The sequence below is a fragment of the Acipenser ruthenus genome, chromosome 1 (genome assembly GCF_902713425.1).
Source record: "Acipenser ruthenus chromosome 1, fAciRut3.2 maternal haplotype, whole genome shotgun sequence".
Classification (NCBI taxonomy): domain Eukaryota; kingdom Metazoa; phylum Chordata; class Actinopteri; order Acipenseriformes; family Acipenseridae; genus Acipenser; species Acipenser ruthenus.
This window is the reverse complement of record NC_081189.1, coordinates 472,501-497,686: the sequence shown is the minus strand read 5'-3', so window position 1 is coordinate 497,686 and position 25,186 is coordinate 472,501. Positions and strand designations below refer to the sequence as shown.

The following is a 25,186-nucleotide window of genomic DNA, read 5'->3' as shown; positions in this document are numbered from 1 at the left end:
GAAATATCCGAATATCCAAACAACTGTTACTGACATGTATCCTAAGGCAAAAAAGCATGTCCGTGTCTGGCAGAAATTCCACAACTGATATAAATGTTAAATACGTATTACAACGTGTTTGGTTTGCACCTACAGTATTTACCAGAATTTGCGCGACAGACAGCAAGTGGGAAAATATCTCAGTCTGTGTGAGATCTCTTTAAAAAGTGACCTCTACCTAAAGCCTCCGGTGCTTCTTCAGCTTTGTGAAGCAAGTCATTCGGCTTCTGTTTCTGTCTTCCATATGAAACATGTAGTGGACCTCACTCCAAAAAGGAAAAAAAACATTTGTGTTCAAGGTCTGCAGACAGAAAAACCAAAGCCTAATTTCCAAGAGAGCAGTACTGTATTTGCACACGTTTTTAAAATGACACATTTGACAAGGTTCAGTGAAAAAGAAGAGCTTTTTGAAAACTGTTCACCAGCACTGGCTTTTCCAATCAATCTCTTTTTATAAGCTGCGATACGATAAGATAAATGAAACTGTGACTACAACAGCCCCCTTTTCATATTTATTTTATTTGAATTGTTTATTAAAGTTAAAAAAGTCATGTTATTATTTTATGAAAATATGTCTGTAAGATTGTAAGTCGCCCTGGATAAGGGCGTCTGCTAAGAAATAAATAATAATAATAATAATAATAATGTCTGTGGTGACTTTACTGTGAAGAGAAGACAAGGGCAGAGAGTATATAAAAGTAGTATAGTAAAATCAATAAACAAATACTCCTGATAATCAAACAAAGTCAAATCAGTTTGTTTCTTCTTCCTCTCCTCTGAACATTGCCTGCGTCTCTCGGGTCACCTTTTATTATGTTTATATCATGTATTTCCAGAGTGCAATCATTTCCAGCTTGCACTCTCTACCCCGGGATAATCTTGTTTCAACAGGTCTGTCCCAAGTGTTTTTTTTTCTAATCACTGTTCTTCTTTCTTTTTTCTTTTCTTTTTTTTAATTTAGTGTGTCCAATTATTATTTTCCCCCCTGATTTTCTTCCAATTTGAAATGCCCAATCGCTTTTCCCCTCACCGCAGTAATTCCCCACGTGGCTCAGGAGACCCGAAGGCTCAGTGGGCATCCTCCAATCCCACGACCAAGCCGGCTTCCTTTAACACCCAGGAACTCGAGAGCGGATGTCAGCGAGCTACCGACCTCTGGAGAACAAAGGCCAGCCCTGCATGTGTCCGCTCTGAGCTCACTGGGTGCCTGGCCAACAGGATTCGCTGTAGTGCGATGAAACAGTCCCTGCTGGCACAAATGACAAAAGAGATCGATAAAGAAAGAACATACAGCAAAAGGAACAGGTCTGAAGATTTTAAAGTTATAAAGCACCCTTTAAATATATTTTAATAAACTGCAAAAAACACAATAATAGTTATGTAAAAAATAATTATAGTGTGGACATGATTATTATGATTTTTTTTAATTCACAGCCTAATAAAGAACCAGTTCCCTTGACAGTAAGAAATCTGTATGAAGGAAAATGATGTGTGCTGTGTGAAAGTGACATCAGTCTGTCGCACAGCAGAAAGGTCACACCCCAACACTAATCACCCCTGCAGGACCAACGGTTTAAATACCAGCGTCTGTGCCACTCTGCATCACTCCTGCAGTGCAACGACAGTGCTCTCAGCCATTGCTGTCACTAGGCACTACTTTATCATTATAATACTTGACCTGATTCCTTCCTGTGTGTTCAATCTGCAATGAACCTCTTAAAACGTACTTTTCCTTTAAAATATGCTTGTCCAGTACTGGCACGCTCAGCCACACTATTATGGGCCGGCTGTCCCTTTTAGCGCTTGAGAGTGATAGGTGGAGAGTATAACAGATGCATGAGCATTGCTCTGCTATTCAAATACCATGTTAACAAAGACAATGGTATTAAGTTCACTAAATGAATACTTAGACTCAAGCAAGCAGAACAGCGCTGTACGTATAGCCTTGATTTCCAGGCAGTGAATTAATTCAGATATAAAGGTAAAGTATATGAGCTGCATGGAAGTCATATTAGTGAGTCTGGCTGCAGAAAGGACATTCTTAAACATGAACCACCCCTGCATCTGTGCCACTCTGGATCATTCCTGGTGTCATTAAAAACACTTACTGCAAGGTTGGGTTTATTTATTTTTTTGTACTGTACTAATCAGTTAAATATTTAATGATACCAATAAATCCTAGAGGACTCGGTATCCTTGTGCTTCCCTGGTTATACTAAACAACATGCAACCTGGGATGGGAATCAGACTCCTATTGCAGAGCAGTTTCACCCATTCCAGTTTTTAATACAAGCCTGATCAGCCAGGGTGTATAGGGAACAAGCTCAGGCAGGCTCAAACACGGGGAATACTGGACTGCTGAAAAGTTCTGCACATTTCTTTAAGTTACGTTCAACAACCTATGCTGTCTTATTTATCTTGAACTGTAATCTACCCAGTTAAAACCACACACTGACCCACTTCAACACAGTGCTGGCCACAGTATAGATCTGCAGAAACATGGAAAGCCACTCCAGGATTAGGCTGGAAACAAATAGAGGGGATTCTTACTCATCTAGTCTACTCCTGGGGGTGGTTTCCTGTGCAAACTCTTCTCCCTCAGGGTTAGAGAGAAGGAAAGGTTATGTTTAACCGATAAATGTGTTACCAGCTCAGCGTTCAGTCTATAAAATAACCAGTATATGAGTAGATTCACCAGCTCAGCGGTCAGTCGATAAAATATCCAGTATATGAGTAGATTCACCAGCTCAGCGGTCAGTCTATAAAATAACCAGTATATGAGTAGATTCACCAGCTCAGCGGTCAGTCTATAAAATAACCAGTATATGAGTAGATTCACCAGCTCAGCGGTCAGTCTATAAAATAACCAGTATATGAGTAGATTCACCAGCTCAGCGGTCAGCGTATCCCAGACACTATTGTACCGTTAAGGACTGGTCATATATCCCTCCCGTAATTTAAAATGATATTAAACAAGATCAAGCTCTGAATGTGCTTAGCAATGCGGCGGAATTCAGAACAGCGCGATCCGACCGATTCGATTTGAGTGCAGGCAAGACAGATTCCCAAAATGAGTAAATATACAGGGTGATTAGAAAGCAAGTTTACCACACCAATGATGTGGCGCGTTGATGTGGTAAACTTCCTTTACAATCACCCTGAACTTACTTTACTCTCCTGAGCTTCTCACTAGTCAAAGTACAGTTACGCTGCACTGATGAGCCCCAAACAGAGCCAAACATGTCTGCAGATACTGTGCTGTGACTTTTAAAACTCTGTGAATGTAGAAGTCTTTTGGCGACTTTCACGTGATTTGATTGGCTCTTGTAATTCTGCTATTTGCATAAATCCCGACTACCCACAGTTTTATAGTTACTGCTTTCTTCCACCTTAACTCGAAAGCTACTTGTTTTATAGAGATATATACTGTATATATATAGATATCTATACTGTAGATATATATATACTGTATATATACTGTATATGCGAGCTTCTGCAGTTAAACTGTATTGAAAGACAAAGAGAGAAAAAATGAAAGTCTAAAATCAAAGAATTCTATTAAGCTTATGTTAGTATTACATATTCTACCATTGAGTGTTTTTATGGATGGGTGTAATTACTATGTAACTGCATGTGTCAATACAGTTTAATGACAGTTAACTTAGAGGCACCCAATGTAAAAAAAAAACCTAACAAATAAATAAAACACAAGTCTGTCCTACTTTAAACTGGGGAAAGGTCTGTTATTGTTTCTCTATTGTGTGTTTGTTTTATAGTGTATGTTAAGGGATGTGATGCTGTAAGTACCCATTTTTATAAGGCGGTACTGAAGGGTTTAGCTGAATTTATGGAGCAGTGGCGAGATGAATGCCACAAATTACACACCTAGCCAAACCGCTGTGTGCTCCTGTCGCAGCATTTGGCTTCTACATACCCAGCACTACATTTGGAAGTATAAATCGCTGGGAGCTATTTCGAAGCACTTGTTGGAGGAGTAATCTTATAGTTATCCTGTGAAACTTGCAAGAAAATGTCATAATCCAATTCTCCATTCTTCACAGCTGTCCTCATCACAGTAAATAATCCCGGGGGTGAACATGTGTTGTGACTGCTGTAAACCACTGGAGTTTATGGAAAAAGCACTTCTAGCTCAGGAGTAAAGCCACGATTGATGCACATCGAGTGTTTCAGTGCACTGCCATACAAGGAAGAGTAAGGCAGCCTTTTTTTTTTTGGTCTTCCCAATCATTTTTTCTCCCCAATTTGTAATGTCCAATTATGTTCCCTCACTGAAGCAATCCCCACAACAGCTCAGGAGAATGGAAGGTCTTTTCTAACTGCCTGACGATTTTGAATGCCTTCCCCGCTAGAGAGCCAGAGCCATTGCAATACTCCCTGTGGAATCCCCAAATTGGCAACTTAGCCCAGCCAGGACTCGAAACCTAGCTCCTCTACCTGTAAGATTCACCCTGCACAGCACACGCCGGTGCCTTTACTGGGTGAGCCACTCAGAGACCACCTGGACATTGTTTTACATGATCTTCATAAACCTAGCTCCTCTACCTGTAAGATTCACCCTGCACAGCACACGCCGGTGCCTTTACTGGGTGAGCCACTCAGAGACCACCTGGACATTGTTTTACATGATCTTCATAGACCTAGCTCCTCTACCTGTAAGATTCACCCTGCACACCACACGCCCGTGCCTTTACTGGGTGAGCCACTCAGAGAACACATGGCAATTGTTTTACATGATCTTCATAAACCTAGCTCCTCTACCTGTAAGATTCACCCTGCACAACACACGCCCGTGCCTTTACTGGGTGAGCAACTCAGAGAACACATGGCCATTGTTTCACATGATCTTCATAAACCTAGCTAGCTCCTCTACCTTTTGTTTGTACTGGCCTCTACTGTAGGTACAGTGCAAGTACTCACTCATCATGGCATGACACATTGTTGCAATTGTTGCCCTCTGAAACTGTCTTCGCTAGACATGACTCGTAACAGGTTTTGCAGAAGCACAAATATCAAGGAAATGTCAGAATGAGGATTACATTCAGACAAAACAAAACACAGAGAATGTGGTAGCAAGGTATCAATCATGACAGCAAGGGGCTGCTGTGAGAGTGAACTGCAGACGTGTGTCAACCCAGTGCCTGCTGTGAGACTGAACTGCAGACGTGTGTCAACCCAGTGCCTGCTGTGAGACTGAACTGCAGACGTGTGTCAACCCAGTGCCTGCTGTGAGACTGAACTGCAGACGTGTGTCAACCCAGTGCCTGCTGTGAGAGTGAACTGCAGACGTGTGTCAATCCAGTGCCTGCTGTGAGACTGAACTGCAGACGTGTGTCAACCCAGTGCCTGCTGTGAGAGTGAACTGCAGAAGTGTGTCAACCCAGTGCCTGCTGTGAGACTGAACTGCAGAAGTGTGTCAACCCAGTGCCTGCTGTGAGAGTGAACTGCAGACGTGTGTCAATCCAGTGCCTGCTGTGAGACTGAACTGCAGACGTGTGTCAACCCAGTGCCTGCTGTGAGAGTGAACTGCAGAAGTGTGTCAATCCAGTGCCTGCTGTGAGACTGAACTGCAGACGTGTGTCAACCCAGTGCCTGCTGTGAGAGTGAACTGCAGAAGTGTGTCAACCCAGTGCCTGCTGTGAGAGTGAACTGCAGACGTGTGTCAATCCAGTGCCTGCTGTGAGAGTGAACTGCAGACGTGTGTCAACCCAGTGCCTGCTGTGAGAGTGAACTGCAGAAGTGTGTCAACCCAGTGCCTGCTGTGAGACTGAACTGCAGACGTGTGTTAACCCAGTGCCTGCTCCAAGTGGAAACACGGCACAAGTGAGCTGCCATAAAGCTCTCTGAAAGTAATTATTCTGTAGTTTTTTTTATAGGTGCAATAGCAAAATCCAGAATGCTTATCTGAAATCAAGAATCATACAGCATGAAATTGTCATCCATTAATGTTGTATAATGTGTAGCATGAAAGATTATCACTCATCTTAACGGAATCAGTCAATGAGGACAGCTGCTGAGATATCAGAGGTGTGCTCGTCATGCTGCTGTTTACATGATAGCTGTGCAACTCGATATTCCTGCACCACGTTACTTCTTTTAAGCTTATTTTAGCGTTAACTTTATATTACATATCAAACACATTGGAGATTGTGGCACAGCAGAGACTCTGCACGTGTCTGTGTATTTTGTGGCTGGCAGCCATCTTGGCTTGGGTGTGGGGCAAACAGCCTGGAGTCAAGACAGCTGCCATTTGCACAGCCACATTGTGTAATTGTGTAATTGTTTGATTGATTGAATAATGGGGAATGTTTGGATTGTTAATGGGAAAAGTGTGGAATGTGGCCAGGTGGTGATTAGATGATTAATTGTCAATTAACTCCTAGCCACATGGTATAAAATGGGAGAGAGAGAGAGAGAGAGAGAGAGAGAGAGAGAGAGAGAGAGAGAGAGAGAGAGAGAGAGAGAGAGAGAGAGAAAGTGAGAGAGAGAGAGAAAGAGAAAGAGAAAGGATAATGAAAGGTTCAATAAAATACAGTATGCTTGTGGAGCGTTCCTGCGGGTGACAGAAGGTGAGGAAACCCAACACACAGCTGGAGACTTGGCATGACGCTACCTAGTGCATGTCAGCCCAGGTCTTAACCGCTGTACAAGAGGCCAGGCGTGCAGTTACAGACCTGGCGCTTTCTCGTGCACTACCTCATTACACCACAGGGGTCAGTCTTGCACCAACTCTTTTTTCTTGAATCTCTTAAGCCCTGGACACACCAGCGTGTCACACTGCGTCACTTTGCTGTACCCACGCGTCAATTCCATTTCCTGCATAAAAAAGTGCTTTATAGCATTCAATTCAGTGTGAAAATCCCCTCCCTCCCCCACTGCTGCTCTTACCTAATATACAAAGAAAACAGGGCTGTGAAAGTGTGACATCACCAGAAGAGGAGGAGGAAGAGGAAGAGATTCGTACTGTACAGATGTTTGAACATAAATTTACATTTGACTTGAACTTCTTAAAAAAGGAATTTAGATTCCTTTTTTAAGGAATCATCTTTAGTACCGTGCCTATAAAAAAAACACAGTATGTGTTCATGCGTGTTTGTATGTGCGTGTTTGTGTGTGTGTGGATGGACTTTTTATCTGTATAAACATGTTGTGTGTAAATAGTCAATAATGTTACTAGACCACAGTTTTACAGCCACTGATTATGCATCAAAAGATCTGACCGGTATATCTTGAGATGTTTTGTTTAATAAAGACTGAATCAGCAAAACAAAGCACATGCTAATAAAATAATCTATTCATTAATTGCGCAATGCGAATATCGTTACCTGAATCAATCGTACATGCTAGGTTTCAGAGCGATCTTATAAGTCAATGCATAAGACATTTTACAATGCTATAACATACACTCACTGTATTTCGTATACTTTGAATAATGTACCCGATCCGAAGCAAGTGGAAAACTTGCCCCAAAATTTAAAGTAAAAAATATGAATATTTTAAAACTAGCAAGAGCTGACTAGCAGCAGTTACATGGTTGTTTTAACTTATTTTATTATGGGCAGACTCTCCCCTCTAACTCAATGGACCATATCTAGAAGCAAGCACAAAAGGAAAATACATCATTTCTTAGAGGAACAAGACCATTTTAATGGTATAAAACAAAAACAACTCTTGACTGGTCCTTCCTGCAACTCAGTTTATACTGTTAAATACATACTGTTGAAATGGTTTTGTTCAGTCTTTGCTTTAGGACGAAGTATTCTTTTATAAAGCACACCAGTGCTTCTGACATGGCAAGCATTTTGAACTGCCTTAATTAGGGATTACTTCAAAAGAACAGGACTTGCTTTTCTTTGTTTGTTTAATACTTTCCTTTAATAAACTTCATGTGTGAATTCCAGCTGCAGCTCTGTGCAGAGGTGCCATTGGTACTGGTTGTGCCATTTGGTGCTACTTGCATGTTTCGATTTTGTAATTAATGCATGCTCAGTAAGTACATGTTGAACATGTTATGCTGAAACATCTGCCCAGTTTTGTAGGTTTGCAATTACTAAAAATGCTTGGTTTCTTAGAGCTTCTTAATTGTAAAAATGAACTAAATCAATGCATTTGCCTCTACGGCAGTTCGTCCTTCCATTTGCCGCCCACTTTTTAATAAAGTTAGGCGCCTGTGATTGAGACACAACATTCTTGGACTATTGCTTCTGACATTGATTAAACACTGAAGTGTTGGACTGCTTTCAGAATGAAACAGGAATAGATACCAAAACTGACTTGGTGTGATTGGATAAGAAAGTATACTGCTCCAGAGCTTATTCACACGCATAATGCCAAAGCTTTACTTTTACAGTTGGTTATTAGTTATCAACATTGAAAACGATATCACACGCCTTACATTAGATCTTTGAAAATTGTCAAAATGGTCCTTGAAAAGTCCTTGAAACTTGTATCAGACAAACTGTATGAACCATGTGTATGGCAAACTGCATTGACAACTGTAAACACATTCACTACCATGTCAGTACAAGACTAAATACCAGGAAACACTTCAGAATCGGAGGCAAGCCTCATTGCATGATAAATCTGTCTGCACAATCATTTTGTAGTTTTTGTGCTCCCCTCTCTCCTCTTCTGTCCACTCCTCCCCTCCCCTCCTCTCTCCTCTCCTCTCACCTCTCCTCTCCTCTCCTCTCTCCTCTCAGTGGTGCCTCTGGAAAAGGCGATTTTCCAATTGGAATCGTATTTATTCACCAGCTTAACAGTATTCAGCTCCTTTTGTTTCAACATATTACTTTTATTTCCAAACGAGACTCTGGGAATACAGAAGCAGCAGCAGCAGGTACACAGTAAGGCTTTGGGAAATATACAATCAAACTGGATAAGAAAGTGATCAACCCACCCGTAGAGTCAGAGGGGACTTGATTGAAGTCTTCAAAAACCCTAAAAGGAGCTGACTAAATGAACGGTGGATGAATTAGAAACTGGTGGTGGATCATAAATGAGCTCTGAGCAAGACCAAGTTTGCAATGCCCAGCCCTGGATGAGCTTGATGATGAACTGTTTTGCAGTATATTTTAGCAGCCAATTTGGGATATTTTTCTGAGAACAGCGCGATTCTAGATATATCTCTAAATGCTTTTTCTATCTATATCTCTCTATCTATCGCTATTTCTCTTTCATGTGGGACGTCACAAGCAGTAGGTATGCACTCTATGAGTTTGCTCTGCGGATGGTTACCTCCCTGCTGGAGGTCCAAACTGGATTCAACTACACAAGACTGGAATGGGCTGGATTTGGAGGATGGCAAATGTACTATAAATCTGACTTAAGAGAGAGGGCTGGCACTTCTTCACAATGAGAGTGCTAGGGATTGGGTTACTTGGACACGTTGATGATGATGAATCATTGGGAGACCCGGCTTGGCAAGGTTTTGAGATCAGACAGATACTAGGAACCGGACGAGCACTGATGGGCTGAATGGACTCCTCTTATTTATACATTTTCTAATGGGGCTATATTCCTATGGGCTGATGCACAGATAATTACCCTGCCATCTACAATAGCCACCCTGTTCCACTGGTGGCAATGCCATAACTTAACAAATGTGTGCACAGGTTTTAATATCCTTTCGTTTGAATAATTGAATACTACTACTACTACTACTACTACTACTACTACTACTACTACAAATAATAATAATAATAATAATAATAATAATAATAATAATAATAATAATAATAATAATAATCTTAGTAGAAGTACAGTAATCGTAGTATATCTTATTATCTTACTTTCCCTCATTCAATCAATCAAATCAATACTAATTACAGAATTATAAGGTGTGGGATCCAGAATCTGCTGTTCCTGAAATGTGGGTAAGAAAAGCCTCCTGGGCATCGCTGTGCCTGTGAACAGAGACAGGCTGCACCGGGTCTGATTTGATTACATTACCAAGTTAATCAAGTTGGTATTGTATTCCTATTACTCCTGCGGTTTCCATTGTTTCGTGTTGATTATTGAGAGACTCGGGACGCAGCTCTGCCTGCTGTCAATGCTTTTGTGTTCTCGTTGTGAGCTACTGCGGGCCGAATTCAACTAGCTTTTAAAAAAAATGTTTATGAAAATACAAATCCATGCAATAAACAGAACAAATGTGGATCCAATTTAATTACGATGCATCACAAAAGAAATATTTCTCCTGGGTCATAATTTATTTCTTGCAAGTACAGTGAAACCCATTCAATATCACTTGTGCTTTATTAATGAACTGTTGCAAGCAATGCAATACCTAGTATAATATTTATATAAACAAGCATACTGTATCTGTTGTCAAACCTTATTTTCCCAGGCTATTGGTGAACTCTTGATAAAAACAACCCTGTTTATTGCCACCATTTTTTCACAGTCCTTTTGAGGTGATATTGACTGTACTTCTGTTTTCCTAAAATGCATTGTAATGCTTTTTCCTAACTTACAATTACTTGAATGGGGCCCTGACACTGTTGTGTATTCCTCCACCCCTCGCCTGACCTGTGAGCGTCCAGCGGGAGATGGGGAGGGGGGGTTAAACAGTAAATAAATGAACAGCAGAGGGGAAGCTACTCTGCTGCTGTCCCAGAAAGAACTTATAGATTTCCATTTCTTTCTAATTATTCAAGGAAAGTGTGGAATAAATAAGTCAGCGGATCAGAAAGCAAGATGAATAGCAGTGTTAAAGTTCATCATTGGGGAAAAAAAACACTATTGATTTAAAATGACTTTAAATTACTCTCCTGGACTTTGGCAAACAAGCAATGCGCAGGGAGCCTCACCTGGGCTCAAGGCTGAGACATTAACCACCCGGCTGTCCTCTCCTGATTTATGGGACAAGCACACATCTAACATCAGGGTTCCCTTTACTCCTGCTCCAGCACTCTGAATCTGGGCTCTGTGAAGGTTAGTGGAGTCTCTCTGCAGAATGCACTGGACTGTAGTCTTAATGCTTGTATATCTCATCTACTGTTTCTGCAATACAATACAATAGACGATACAAAGCCATTCAAAACACTGTGCTTCAGTTAGGCAAAGATCTGATTAAAAACAAGTCCAGCTGTACAACCACATTCTGAATTAGAAATATTGTCAGGATGGAGGCTGGGCATAAACCGACAACCTCACACATCACAAGTGAGTGTCTAAACCACTATGCAAAAGAGCCAGGCTCACGGGCATTCGTGGTTCTAGAGCTTTTAACCTGGTCTCATCTTACAGACAGGGGACAGAATCCACAACGGCAGTGAATCACACAACACTGCCCTTTACATCTGCAGCCTTGCAACAGCAGCAACAACACCAACACCAACACCAACACCAACACCAACAGCAACAGCACCAACACCAACACCAACAACAACACCAACACCAACATCAACACCAACAACAACACCGACACCAACACCAGCAACACCAACACCAACAACAACAACAACAACAACAACAACAACAACAACAACAACAACAACAACAACACCAACGCCAGCACCAACACCAACACCAACACCAACAACACCAACACCAACACCAACAACAACAACACCAACAACAACGCCAGCACCAACACCAACACCACCAACAACAACACCAACAGCAACACCAACACCAACAACACCAACACCAACACCAACAACAACACCAACAACACCAACATAACCAACAACAACACCAACAGCAACACCAACACCAACAACAACAACAACAACACCAACAGCAACACCAACACCAACAACACCAACACCAACACCAACAACAACACCAACAACAACACCAACACCAACAACACCAACATAACCAACAACAACACCAACAGCAACACCAACACCAACAACACCAACACCAACAACAACAACACCAACACCAACACCAACACCAACACCAACAACACCAACACCAACACCAACACCAACAACAACAACACCAACACCAACAACACCAACAGCAACACCAACACCAACAACAACAACACCAACACCAACAACAACAACACCAACACCAACACCAACACCAACAACAACAACACCAACAACAACACCAACACCAACACCAACACCAACAACAACAACACCAACAACAACACCAACAACAACAACACCAACACCAACAACACCAACATAACCAACAACAACACCAACAGCAACACCAACACCAACAACACCAACAACAACAACAACAACACCAACACCAACACCAACAACAACAACACCAACAACAACACCAACAACAACAACAACAACAACACCAACACAACCAACAACAACAACAACACCAACACAACCAACAACAACAACACCAACACCAACACCAACAACACCAACACCAACACCAACACCAACAACAACACCAACAACAACACCAACAACACCAACAACAACACCAACACCAACGCCAGCACCAACAACACCAACACCAACACCAACACCAACAACAACACCAACAACAACACCAACAACACCAACAACAACACCAACACCAACAACACCAACAACAACACCAACACCAACGCCAGCACCAACACCAACACCACCAACACCAACACAACCAACAACAACACCAACAACAACAACACCAACACCAACACCAACACCACCAACAACAACACCAACAGCAACACCAACACCAACACCAACACCACCAACAACAACACCAACAGCAACACCAACAACAACACCAACAGCAACACCAACAACAACACCAACAACAACAACACCAACATAACCAACAACAACACCAACACCAACACCAACACCAACACCAACAACACCAACACCAACGCCAGCACCAACACCAACACCACCAACAACAACACCAACAGCAACACCAACAACAACTCCAACAGCAACACCAACAGCAATGCCACCAACACCAACACCAACAACAACAACACCAACACCAACACCAACAACACCAACACCAACACCAACACCAACAACACCAACAGCAACACCAACACCAACAACACCAACAACACAAACAACAACACAAACAACAAGACATTTTAACTTTTAAATTGTTTCTTGTATCAAAATAAATAATGAACGTCCCTAATGAAATTAATTTCCAGAGTTTATTCACATAGTTTGAAAAGGGGCGCGCTCCTAGGGGAGAAAGTCTGTGCTCCACCAATACATCTTGAGACTGCAGGGCACAACTGGGGACAAAAGGAATGAGCAGCTTTGAAATATAGGAAGGACTAAGACCATGTGAGACCTTGTAGGTTATTAACAGTAGAAAAGAAGCTATGAAGTATGATTTCAGACTTAGACCTGGGACTTGCACTGTATTGAACTGCACTGAATTGCCTTAAGAAGGTGATCCCAAAGCTATAGGTACCCTAAAAACAACCTGCTGTCCACTGGACTATTTATGTACAGTATGCATTTATTAATTTACTTTAAATTTCTCTCTCCAGGATATGTGGAATATAAGCCAAATTATATAAAATGTCAATATTCAGAGTGGACCCTGTCTTTTACAGAGAGAGAGAGAGAGAGAGAGAGAGAGAGAGAGAGAGAGAGAGAGAGAGAGAGAGAGAGAGAGAGAGAGAGAGAGCGTGTGTAAGTGTCTCTCATACAAAGAGTGTAAGAGAAAGTACACTGCCCACTTGATTAGAGGCAGCCACTGAACACTCATAAACACATTCAATCTAAATAAAAAGCAGACGAAGCCCCGACATGAATGCCCTTAACCTGTTTCTATAGAAGCTGTTGTGGTTTAAACATTGAGAATGTTTTATCATTGGCATTCTGCATGCGAGATCTACACAAATTCAAATTCAAATTCAAATTCAAAAAATGCTTTATTGGCATGACAAGATGAAATTGAGTTTTGCCAAAGCAATTCAACAATGAACATTATCACGAAACAGTCCAGACAATACAATACAACAACAACCCTCCCATTTCCCTCCCTCCCTCTGTATTTACAGGGGACATGGGTGCGCATGAGTGCCTGGTCCCCGTGCTCCAGGGTGTCTACACCAGGGTCTGTCTCGCTGTCTCTCTGGCTGTGGCAGGCAGCTACATACTGGGCAGCTAGCTCTGCTGTCTGCTGCTCCTCTCCTAACAGAACTGGCAGTTTTTCTAAGTCAGGGAGCAGCTGGAATGTTGTGGCCTGATTGGCCAGTTTGGGGAAGTATGTGTCCCTGATTTGCTTATACTGGGGACAGTGTAACAGGAAGTGCATTTCTGTCTCTACCTCTCCCAGATCACAGTGACAGCACAGCCTTTTTTCTTTGGCAATCCAGGTTTTTTTGTGCTGGCCAGTTTCGATGGCCAGGCTGTGGTCACTTAGTCTGTACTTGGTCAGGATCTGTCTATGTTTTGTGTTTTTGACCCTGATCAGATATTCAGATACACTCTCAGTGAAATGATAAGTGCTAATAGGTTCCAATGGGGATGTGATTTATAACATGCCTCAATAGTACGAGCACTCTGTTAGAGTCACTGAAGAGCTCCTCAGGAAGTGAGTGGCCGCAGCACGGATGCCATTTCATCTCCAGACCCTCCAAGTTATTTGCTTGCTTGGCCGCTGTGTATGGAAGTCCAGAGGCTCAGTACGTTTACAGAGCTTCGGCTTCACTCCACATTGTTTGTAGTGCAGGTGATTATTATCTAGGATGATGTTGATTGTCACCTGAACTTAATATCCCTTGTCAGGGTGAGAACAGAAAGACCAAGTCAGTGTCATTCAGCTAAACGATTCAGATGGGTTTAAAAAGGGATGAGAGTACTCCCAGCTGACTCCGGCACGCAACACTACCAGATTGGCAAGGCATGGGAAGAGACGTGGCATTTCAATTCTCATCTCCTGTTTAATTGCGTTACTTCATGATTATTCCACAAATTGCTATTATAAATGTGTCGCATTCAGTCCTTTAATTTGATGCATTATGTTGTGAGTACGATACTTATTTACAAGGGCCTGTGTGTGCATTTCGGCAAAGTAAATGGGATTGCATCTGTGTAGAATACATTTGTTTAATGCAAATGTTTCATTTTGAACTGCTGCGGAAACTGTTTTAATTTCCCTGGTTGCAACCTTATCCTGTTCCCACGGTTCTGTTCAAACTGAGGAACTATAACATGCATTGTGTGCATGACACAGCGGTTTCATTTAACATCTCCTGTATAACTCAACACCCTTTATATAATGCACTACCCTTTATATAACTCAACACCCTTTATATAATGCACTACCCTTTATATAACTCAACACCCTTTATATAATGCACTACCCTTTATATAACTCAACACCCTTTATATAATGCACTACCCTTTATATAACACAATACCCTTTATATAACACAATACCCTTTATATAACTCAACACCCTTTATATAACTCAACACCCTTTATATAACTCAACACCCTTTATATAATGCACTACCCTTTATATAACTCAACACCCTTTATATAACTCAACACCCTTTATATAACTCAACACCCTTTATATAATGCACTACCCTTTATATAACTCAACACCCTTTATATAACACAATACCCTTTATATAACTCAACACCCTTTATATAACACAATACCCTTTATATAACACAATACCCTTTATATAACTCAACACCCTTTATATAATGCACTACCCTTTATATAACTCAACACCCTTTATATAATGCACTACCCTTTATATAACACAATACCCTTTATATAACACAATACCCTTTATATAACTCAACACCCTTTATATAACACAATACCCTTTATATAACACAATACCCTTTATATAACACAACACCCTTTATATAACACAACACCCTTTATATAACACAACACCCTTTATATAATGCACTACCCTTTATATAACACAATACCCTTTATATAACACAATACCCTTTATATAACTCAACACCCTTTATATAATGCACTACCCTTTATATAACACAATACCCTTTATATAACTCAACACCCTTTATATAACTCAACACCCTTTATATAACTCAACACCCCTTGTATAACCCAGTACCCTTTATATAACTCAATACCCTTTATATAACTCAACACCCCTTGTATAACCCAGTACCCTTTATATAACTCAATACCCTTTATATAATGCAATACCCTTTATATAACTCAACACCCTTTACATAACTCAATACCCCTTGTATAACCCAGTACCCTTTATATAACTCAATACCCTTTATATAACTCAACACCCCTTGTATAACCCAGTACCCTTTATATAACTCAACACCCTTTATATAATGCAATACCCTTTATATAACTCAACACCCTTTACATAACTCAATACCCCTTGTATAACCCAGTACCCTTTATATAACTCAACACCCTTTATATAACTCAACACCCCTTGTATAAGCCAGTACCCTTTATATAACTCAACACCCCTTGTATAACCCAATACCAGTATAACCCAATACAGCTTGTATAATGTGCACCATTTGTAAAACATCCTTCTCTGGTACGCTAAAAGCAAAAAAATAATATTTAGTGGAATCAATCACTCAGGTATACCACGTAATTTAATGCTTTGCTTTTTAAAGGGTGCATGTAGTGTTCTATGGTACTCTATGGAAAACTAGTGTTTGCTCTCAAAATGAGCATCAGTTTGAAGGTATTTCACCTGTGAAACCCCAGCCTGGTTATCTCAGCAGAATCTTTGCTCTGTAGGGTTCCACAGAGAGGTCTGTTGGAATTCCCGGCGGATTCCTGCACTCTAGTCCTGTGTCCTTTTCAAGATGTGAGATTACTGTAGGCATTGTGACTCATGCTGCCACCAAACTGCAAGGGAGCCTGCTTACAAGCACTGATAATGGAGAATCAAATAGCAAACCCTAAACTGTAAATACCAAACAGCTCTATACCCTGCAATCAAGCACGAGAAACAATGGGATTGTTAACTCTCTAATAAAGGGCTCATTAACTGTTTTAAAATGTCAGGTTTGTACACTGGGCAGACTGCATTCTGCCGAATTGTTTTAAAAAATCGAGAGAGGGCTGTATCTATAAAGCATTAACGAAATGGTTGCAATATGTTGGGGTGGAGAAGCATGAGGAAAAAAACTCATAACATCTTGGATTATATACTGAGCATCAAAAGAAACTTATCACTTATATTTGAGCAGCAAAAGAAACGTATCACTTGTATTTGGATAAAATTCACTAGATGTGATCGCAAAATGACAAACTCTGTTTTAGAGCAGGTGCAGTGACTTTTTATTGTGCTGATTAACAACTGACATCACGAAGATGCTGCAAAATGATCTGTCAATCTCGGGCAGGCGTTGTGACTCTTGGTCTCCCAGTTCATGGCCTTTCATTGACAGAGTGTGTCTGGTTATACCGTCTCGCCAGGTTTGAAATTGCTGGCTGTGAGCACCCAAGACGGCGAGCCACAGTACGCTGCCTGAGTCCAGCCTCCAACATGCCGATTGCATGAAGGTGCTGCTGTCTTGACAGACGTGGCATATTGTTTTTTTCTGTGATCCAGCGTTGACTTATAAGACCGTCCACTCAGTTGCAGCCCCCTTGTTCTTGATCAGACCTGGGATTTGAAGCTGGTTCATTCAGTTCCCACGGCATTCCTGCCACACTGCTTCCTTTCTTCACTTTTCTCAACTTTTTTTTCTTTTTAGCTTTAGTGTTATTGTTAAACAGTGATTCAGTCAATCCAGAAGGCCCCATCTGTTTAATTATGTGTAGGGCTTCTGTTTTTCGGGTTTTATTCATTGTATTTTTCAATACTTATTTTTAGCTATTTTCGAGTTTTATGTAAATCGTTTTTTTTCAGGGCTTTTGTTTTTGACATACTGTATGAAATTAGTGTTTTCGGTTACTTTCCAAAATGCTTGAGCGTTTGTTTTTTTCTGTCAAAATATGTATAGTACTAACTTGACAGTACTTGCACACTTAAGTTGTACCATTTTATTATTATTTGTTTATTTAGCAGACGCCTTTATCCAAGGCGACTTACAGAGACTAGGGTGTGTGAACTAGGCATCAGCTGCAGAGTCACTTCCAACTACGTCTCACCCGAAAGATGGAGCACAAGGAGGTTAAGTGACTTGCTCAGGGTCACACAGTGAGTCAGTGGCTGAGGGGGGATTTTGAACCAGGCACCTTCTGGTTACAAGCCCTTTTCTTTAACCACTGGACCACACAGCTACCTTCTTTCCTTTGCTGTCTTCCACAATGAAATCCCTATGGTCACGGGCACATTCTTCTGTTGTTTTTGTGTGTAGGCATTTTTGTACATTTCGCCACAATTCTGTTTTAAATCCTCCGTATCTTAAGTGTAATGCAGCTTTAAATCCCGCTAACAAGCCTCCATCCTGATTGTAATCTTGTTTTAAATCTCGCAAGCGGAGTCTCCAATAGAAATGTAGGAATGTGCTGTCACTCAGTAGTTGGGGCGGGTTTAAAGTATTCAGAACAAATCAATGATAGATACAACTCAGGAAGGCGGGGCATTGCCCAGCAGCACTGGGAAATGTATTTATTATTATTTTTGTAGTAGGTTTTATTTTTTTTAATGTGATAAGGGTAAAGTCAACGTGAATAGATTAACCATTTCCACAGTTTTTCCGGTGTTTTCCGGTGTTTTCCGGTGTTTATTGGCTATCCACCGATTTTATTTTTTTGTATCGGGGGTGTTTCATAGGGTTTTATTGGTTAAAACCGAAAATCAGAAGCCCTAATTATGTGCTAAAGTCAGCAGTCACTTTTGCTCATACCTCAAGTGTAAACGCCATCAATTATTAGTGTTTCCCATCAAGCATGTTCTCCTATCAGAGGAACAATGCAGCAGACGCTGCTGCTCAGAGATCTGAAACACTCCAGTGCTTTATCTGCATAGAACTAAAACTGCAGAACAAACAGGACCTGTTTTGTTATAAAAGATCACAGTTGATACCACAGCAGGTACACACCAATTATCAGCTTGTTTGCTTTACTTTCAGGAAGTCTCGTACTGTTTCCCTTCTGGGTCAAAGCATGCTACTGTCAGAAAAGCACGCCTGTCAGTATGGGAAGCAGCTGATTGGTTAATAACAAGAAAGAAGGAGTTGTAGGGTTGGCGACAATTTCACTCTCCAAGTGGAACGAGAAAGGAAGTGCAAGACTACCTGAAAGTAAGGCTTGCAATCAGATGCAATCAGAGATGTATTTAACCTATAGCTCAACATTTCATCATACCACATGCCATGAATAAAATAAAAATAAACTGCACCCACAGCAAATGGAAGCGCACGACAGGTACGATATGGAAATACTGAACTCCTCAGGTGTGTTTATTGAGCTGCTGACATGATCATGTTTGAAAAGCAGACGCTGAGAGACTTTATGAACGTTTTTAACTTGCTTGTTAGGAAGGATTGCCCCCCCCCCCCCCCCACATTACATCACCTTTCAGCAAAAAATCTGAATTGTCCTGTCACTCATCCCTCTTCCCTCCACCTCCCCCAATCGCCCCCTGTCTTTCAATTACCCCATGGTCAACCACAGTCAGGGTCTATTGTCTCGTCCCAACAGCCAGGCGATGCCCCCTCAAAGTGCCTTTGAGGCCAAATGCTTAATCTTCTACCAATCTCAATAATCATCAAATATATTGCATTAGTGACACATTCTGTGTCAAGAGGGTCTGTCATGAACTACAACATTATTTTCAGTGATTTAAACTACTATACACACCACAATTCACAATACTAGGCAGAACAAAACCACAGAAAGTTAATGAAGAGGATTCTGCTGTCATGTTATTTCAGCTCCTGCGGTTATCTGCAGACCTGTCAGATACACTCCCTTTCAAAGGGAAATGACCACCATGCGTAGAGACCCAAATAAGAAAGGCACTCTGTTCAGGGCCCAGCAGCAGCTTATGTAAGCCGAGGGCAGTGGAGTTCATCCCTGCTGGGCTAATAAGAAATGATTGTGTTTGTTTTTTTCAGAGCAATAACCCTAAACACATTCACTGCTGTTGTTGTAATAGAGAAGAGCCTAACAGTTATTGCTGTGGACCAGGAGCCTGTCTTCTATGACCTCAAGTCAAGTTGCATGTCTTACTCAGTCTGCAGTGGCAATCAAAGGGTTAATGTGTGCAGGGTTCGAAGCTCATGCTAATCCTACACACAGTGCTGGCTTCAAAGCTACCCCCAATTAAGTAGATTATTTAAATGATCTCAGCCAGGAGTTTGAGCAATCAGACCCCTGTTAAACAAATGTTTCTCTCCCTCACAGCTGTGTGAACAAGTCCCAATAGTAAACCTACAGCTCTCCCTCACAGCTGTGTGAACAAGTCCTAATAGTAAACCTACAGAACTCAAGTGAGGCTCATGCTGAGATGATACAGGAAGTGTGCTCAGTTTGGAGCTGATTTAGCTGGCAGTCTGATACTGACATTCCTGGAGCCTGCTGTAGTCATGTCACTACGAAACCCCGGGTGGGTAAACAGTGGCTTTGTTGTTTGGTTGTTCTTTTTTATAAGGAACCTTCATTGTTACAACATTGTTTTTTTGTTGGATTTTTTTGGCTCAATTGCAAACTTTTGTCCAAAAGCACAAAATGTTGTTAAAAAAATTAAAAATTAAAAAAAAAGTTAAAAAATGTCAACTTAAATTCTGGAACTGTCTGCAGACTGAAATTTAGACCATTAAACAAGCAGAGAAAAAAAATCACTAAAGCACAGAGAGGTCTGGTAAAGCATAGAGAAGCATTGTAAAGCACAGAGAGGCATGGTAAAGCATAGGGAAGCATTGTAAAGCACAGAGAGGTCTGGTAAAGCATAGAGAAGCATTGTAAAGCACAGAGAGGTCTGGTAAAGCATAGGGGAGCATTGTAAAGCACAGAGAGGTGTGGTAAAGCATTGAGAAGCATTGTAAAGCACAGAGAGGCGTGGTAAAGCATAGGGAAGCATTGTAAAGCACAGAGAGGTGTGGTAAAGCATAGGGAAGCATTGTAAAGCACAGAGAGGTATGGTAAAGCATAGGGAAGCATTGTAAAGCACAGAGAGGTCTGGTAAAGCATAGGGAAGCATTGTAAAGCACAGAGAGGTATGGTAAAGCATAGGGAAGCATTGTAAAGAACAGAGAGGTCTGGTAAAGCATAGGGAAGCATTGTAAAGCACAGATAGGTATGGTAAAGCATAGGGAAGCATTGTAAAGAACAGAGAGGTCTGGTAAAGCATAGGGAAGTATTGTAAAGCACAGAGAGGTCTGGTAAAGCATAGGGAAGCATTGTAAAGCACAGAGAGGTCTGGTAAAGCACAGGGAAGCATTGTAAAGTAGAGAGGTGTGGTAAAGCATAGGGAAGCAATGTAAAGCACAGAGAGGTGTGGTAAAGCATAGGGAAGCATCGTAAAGCACAGAGAGGCATGGTAAAGCATAGGGAAGCATTGTAAAGCACAGAGAGGTCTGGTAAAGCATAGGGAAGCATTGTAAAGCACAGAGAGGTTTGGTAAAGCATAGGGAAGTATTGTAAAGCACAGAGAGGTCTGGTAAAGCATAGGGAAGCATTGTAAAGCACAGAGAGGTCTGGTAAAGCATAGGGAAGCATTGTAAAGCACAGAGAGGTCTGGTAAATCACAGGGAAGCATTGTAAAGCAGAGAGGTGTGGTAAAGCATAGGGAAGCAATGTAAAGCACAGAGAGGTGTGGTAAAGCATAGGGAAGCATCGTAAAGCACAGAGAGGTGTAGTAAAGCATAGGGAAGCATTGTAAAGCACAGAGAGGTCTGGTAAAGCATAGGGAAGCATTGTAAAGCACAGAGAGGTCTGGTAAAGCATAGGGAAGCATTGTAAAGCACAGAGAGGTGTGGTAAAGCATAGGGAAGCATTGTAAAGCACAGAGAGGTCTGGTAAAGCATAGGGAAGCATTGTAAAGCACAGAGAGGTTTGGTAAAGCATAGGGAAGCATTGTAAAGCACAGAGAGGTCTGGTAAAGCATAGGGAAGCATTGTAAAGCACAGAGAGGTCTGGTAAAGCATAGGGAAGCATCGTAAAGCACAGAGAGGTGTGGTAAAGCATAGGGAAGCATTGTAAAGCACAGAGAGGTCTGGTAAAGCATAGGGAAGCATTGTAAAGCAGAGAGGTGTGGTAAAGCATAGGGAAGCATTGTAAAGCACAGAGAGGTGTGGTAAAGCATAGGGAAGCATTGTAAAGCACAGAGAGGTGTGGTAAAGCATATGGAAGCATTGTAAAGCACAGAGAGGTGTGGCAAAGCATAGGGAAGCATTGTAAAGCACAAAGAGGTGTAGTAAAGCATAGGGAAGCATTGTAAAGCACAGAGAGGTGTGGTAAAGCATAGGGAAGCATCGTAAAGCACAGAGAGGTGAAACTGCAGAAATACCATTCAAAAACACCATGGTAAAGTTCTATAAGGGCAATGTTAAGCTATACTGTGTCTTTAGGGTGTTATATTTGAAACCACTCCCTCCATGTAAGCATATGGTAATGACCTGGCATCTCCGCCCATTGAATTGAATAGAAAGGCAAAGGCTGGATATGATCGCAAACAAGGCGGTTCAAAGACGAATCACTTGCCATTCAACTAAAGAGCAAGAGCTGTAGTCGAGAGGCAAATAAAGGTTAAACAAAATAAAATAACAAATCATATTGCTTTTACTGCTATCGGTGATTAATTGCACACAACTGATAAAACAGACCCCGTGCAGTGGTTTAATTGCTCCAGTTACTGCAGCACTTAGCCTGCCCGCCCCCCCCCCCTCAACACACACACAGACGCTCATGAAATCTCAATTCACTGTTGAGCTGCTTCCAGATGAGTTGTTTTTTTTTGCGCGCAGTAACAGATTGCTTTTGGTTAGCTCCCTTATTTACCAGCTATTTTATACTTTAGTGCCGTACAGTCCAGTCACTGCCTGAACCCTCTGCATTCCTGATGAGCTGCCCTCTGACGGGCGTGAGCTACCTGCCAATCCCGTGTGCTGTCAACCCTTCACACTCTGCTTGAGGAAACACAGAGATCTATGTGGCTGTTCCGCTGAAATACAGCACTGTAAATTGTGCTCAGGGGTGCTAACTATACTGGCTTGAGCAGCTGAGATATGCATTATGTGCACATCCATGCGTAAGACATACAGTATGGAGTGTCTCTATGAAAAGCCCAGCTGTGTTTTGATAACTCTTAATCCTGTTTTAAGCACAGACCGTGGGACGGATTCACTGTGCCTTCACTGTCAGATTTACTAGTAAACCCTCATGTCTGTTAGAAGACCTGTTTTTGCAGCAGTCTGTTGAAAATGCTGGCTTTACTGACTGGGTATTGCCCTATCCTTGTTAACAAATAATACAAAGAAGGCCCAGGTGCCACGATCCAGGACCATCAAATAAATACCATTCATTACAAATAGAGAGCTGGGTAGGGTTGTCCTGCACTGCTCAAACAGCTATTACACAGATCTGTTATTAAGAGCTGCTTCAGGAGGGGCAAGTATGTTTTATTGCCATCAGTTTCTTTTTGCATGATGACAACTATGAATTTTTTTATTAAGTGGGTCTGTGGCTTTCTAAGAGATGAACTGATGCACACCATTGTATTTGATAATATATTGAAGAATGTATAATTATTGTATTTTAGTAAGCTGCTTAAATACAGTAATTCAAATATTCACAAGCGGGTGTGTTGTTGCACCAAGCTGAGGCTTCAGAGCAGCTTTCTTTCTCATTAGTGTGACCTGGTATTCAGGACTCAGCAGGAAGACTCTGTGTTTCAAGCTGCAGGACCGGGAGGCAATGCGGTATCATTTATTTGAACCACTGGAACGTGTTTTGCCAGCTTGTAGACCTTTTCCAGTTCCACAAGCCCTGATTGGCTATAGAATCATATATAAATCCCTCGAGTCCTTGCTGAAGCATCTGTGCTGCTGGAGGAATGGGACATAGCCATCCCAAGACAGTCTAAACTGAGTCCAGTACGTCACAGTAACTACTCAGCCACGTGTACCTCATGCGAACATTCAATTCAATTCAATTCCTTTATGTAACCAGGTAAGAAAGCGGTTGAGAACAAGTTAGCGTTCAGAATGGTGACCAAACTGCAGCAAAGACAACATATACTTAACTTCTATCATAAACAACCACGATGCAACAACACAATACAATACATGAGACACATTACAAGACTTCACCAGGAGTAAGATAAAACAATGCTATCCAGCCCGCTCAGTGCAGAATTAACAGGAAGTAGAAGATCCTGTTTATAACTAAAAGGTTAACAGAAACCAGATTGATCAATTTCAAATCCCTGAATTAAATGAAAGCAGATGAAACCCTTGGAACTGCCAATTTCAAGAACATGAACATGTTTCTCTCTCTCTCTCTCTCTCTCTCTCTCTCTCTCTCTCTCTCTCCCCTCACTTTCTCTCTCTCTCTCTCTCTCTCTCTAGGAGGCACTCGTACAGGACGGGTCAGGACATTGAAAACTGTGGCACCTGCAGGGACTGTGCCTGCATCATATATAGGTAAGACTATGTCTTAAAAGGATTTGGCCTAACTAATACTGTACCTCAAGTGCAGCACAAAAAACAGGACCATTTGGAAAGTAAGAGGACTGAGGGCAGAAGGTAGGAGAGGGTATGGAATGGGTTACATTGCCATGTTAAGAGGACTGAGGGGGCAGAGGGTAGGAGAGGGTATGGAATGGGTTACATTGCCATGTTAAGAGGACTGAGGGCAGAGGGTAGGAGAGGGTATGGAATGGGTTACATTGCCATGTTAAGAGGACTGAGGGCAGAGGGTAGGAGAGGGTATGGAATGGGTTACATTGCCATGTTAAGAGGACTGAGGGCAGAGGGTAGGCGAGGGTATGGAATGGGTTACATTGCCATGTTAAGAGGACTGAGGGCAGAGGGTAGGAGAGGGTATGGAATGGGTTACATTGCCATGTTAAGAGGACTGAGGGCAGAGGGTAGGAGAGGGTATGGAATGGGTTACATTGCCATGTTAAGAGGACTGAGGGGGCAGAGGGTAGGAGAGGGTATGGAATGGGTTACATTGCCATGTTAAGAGGACTGAGGGCAGAGGGTAGGAGAGGGTATGGAATGGGTTACATTGCCATGTTAAGAGGACTGAGGGGGCAGAGGGCAGGAGAGGGTATGGAATGGGTTACATTGCC

The 25,186-nt window shown here is 41.7% G+C and overlaps 2 protein-coding genes across 3 annotated transcripts in view; one reads left to right on the top strand and one right to left on the bottom strand.

The window, feature by feature from the left end:
- The window catches only part of LOC117973525 (dedicator of cytokinesis protein 2-like), a 428,064-nt gene that overhangs the window by 186,498 nt on the left and 216,380 nt on the right, over positions 1–25,186 (bottom strand). The window lies entirely within an intron of this gene.
- LOC117403986 (uncharacterized) overlaps positions 1–25,186 on the top strand; it is a 120,056-nt gene that overhangs the window by 42,684 nt on the left and 52,186 nt on the right. Inside the window, exon 3 of the mRNA XM_034006551.3 lies at positions 24,459–24,533. Coding sequence (XP_033862442.2) covers positions 24,459–24,533 — 75 coding nt within the window. The remainder of the gene's footprint in view (positions 1–24,458; positions 24,534–25,186) is intronic.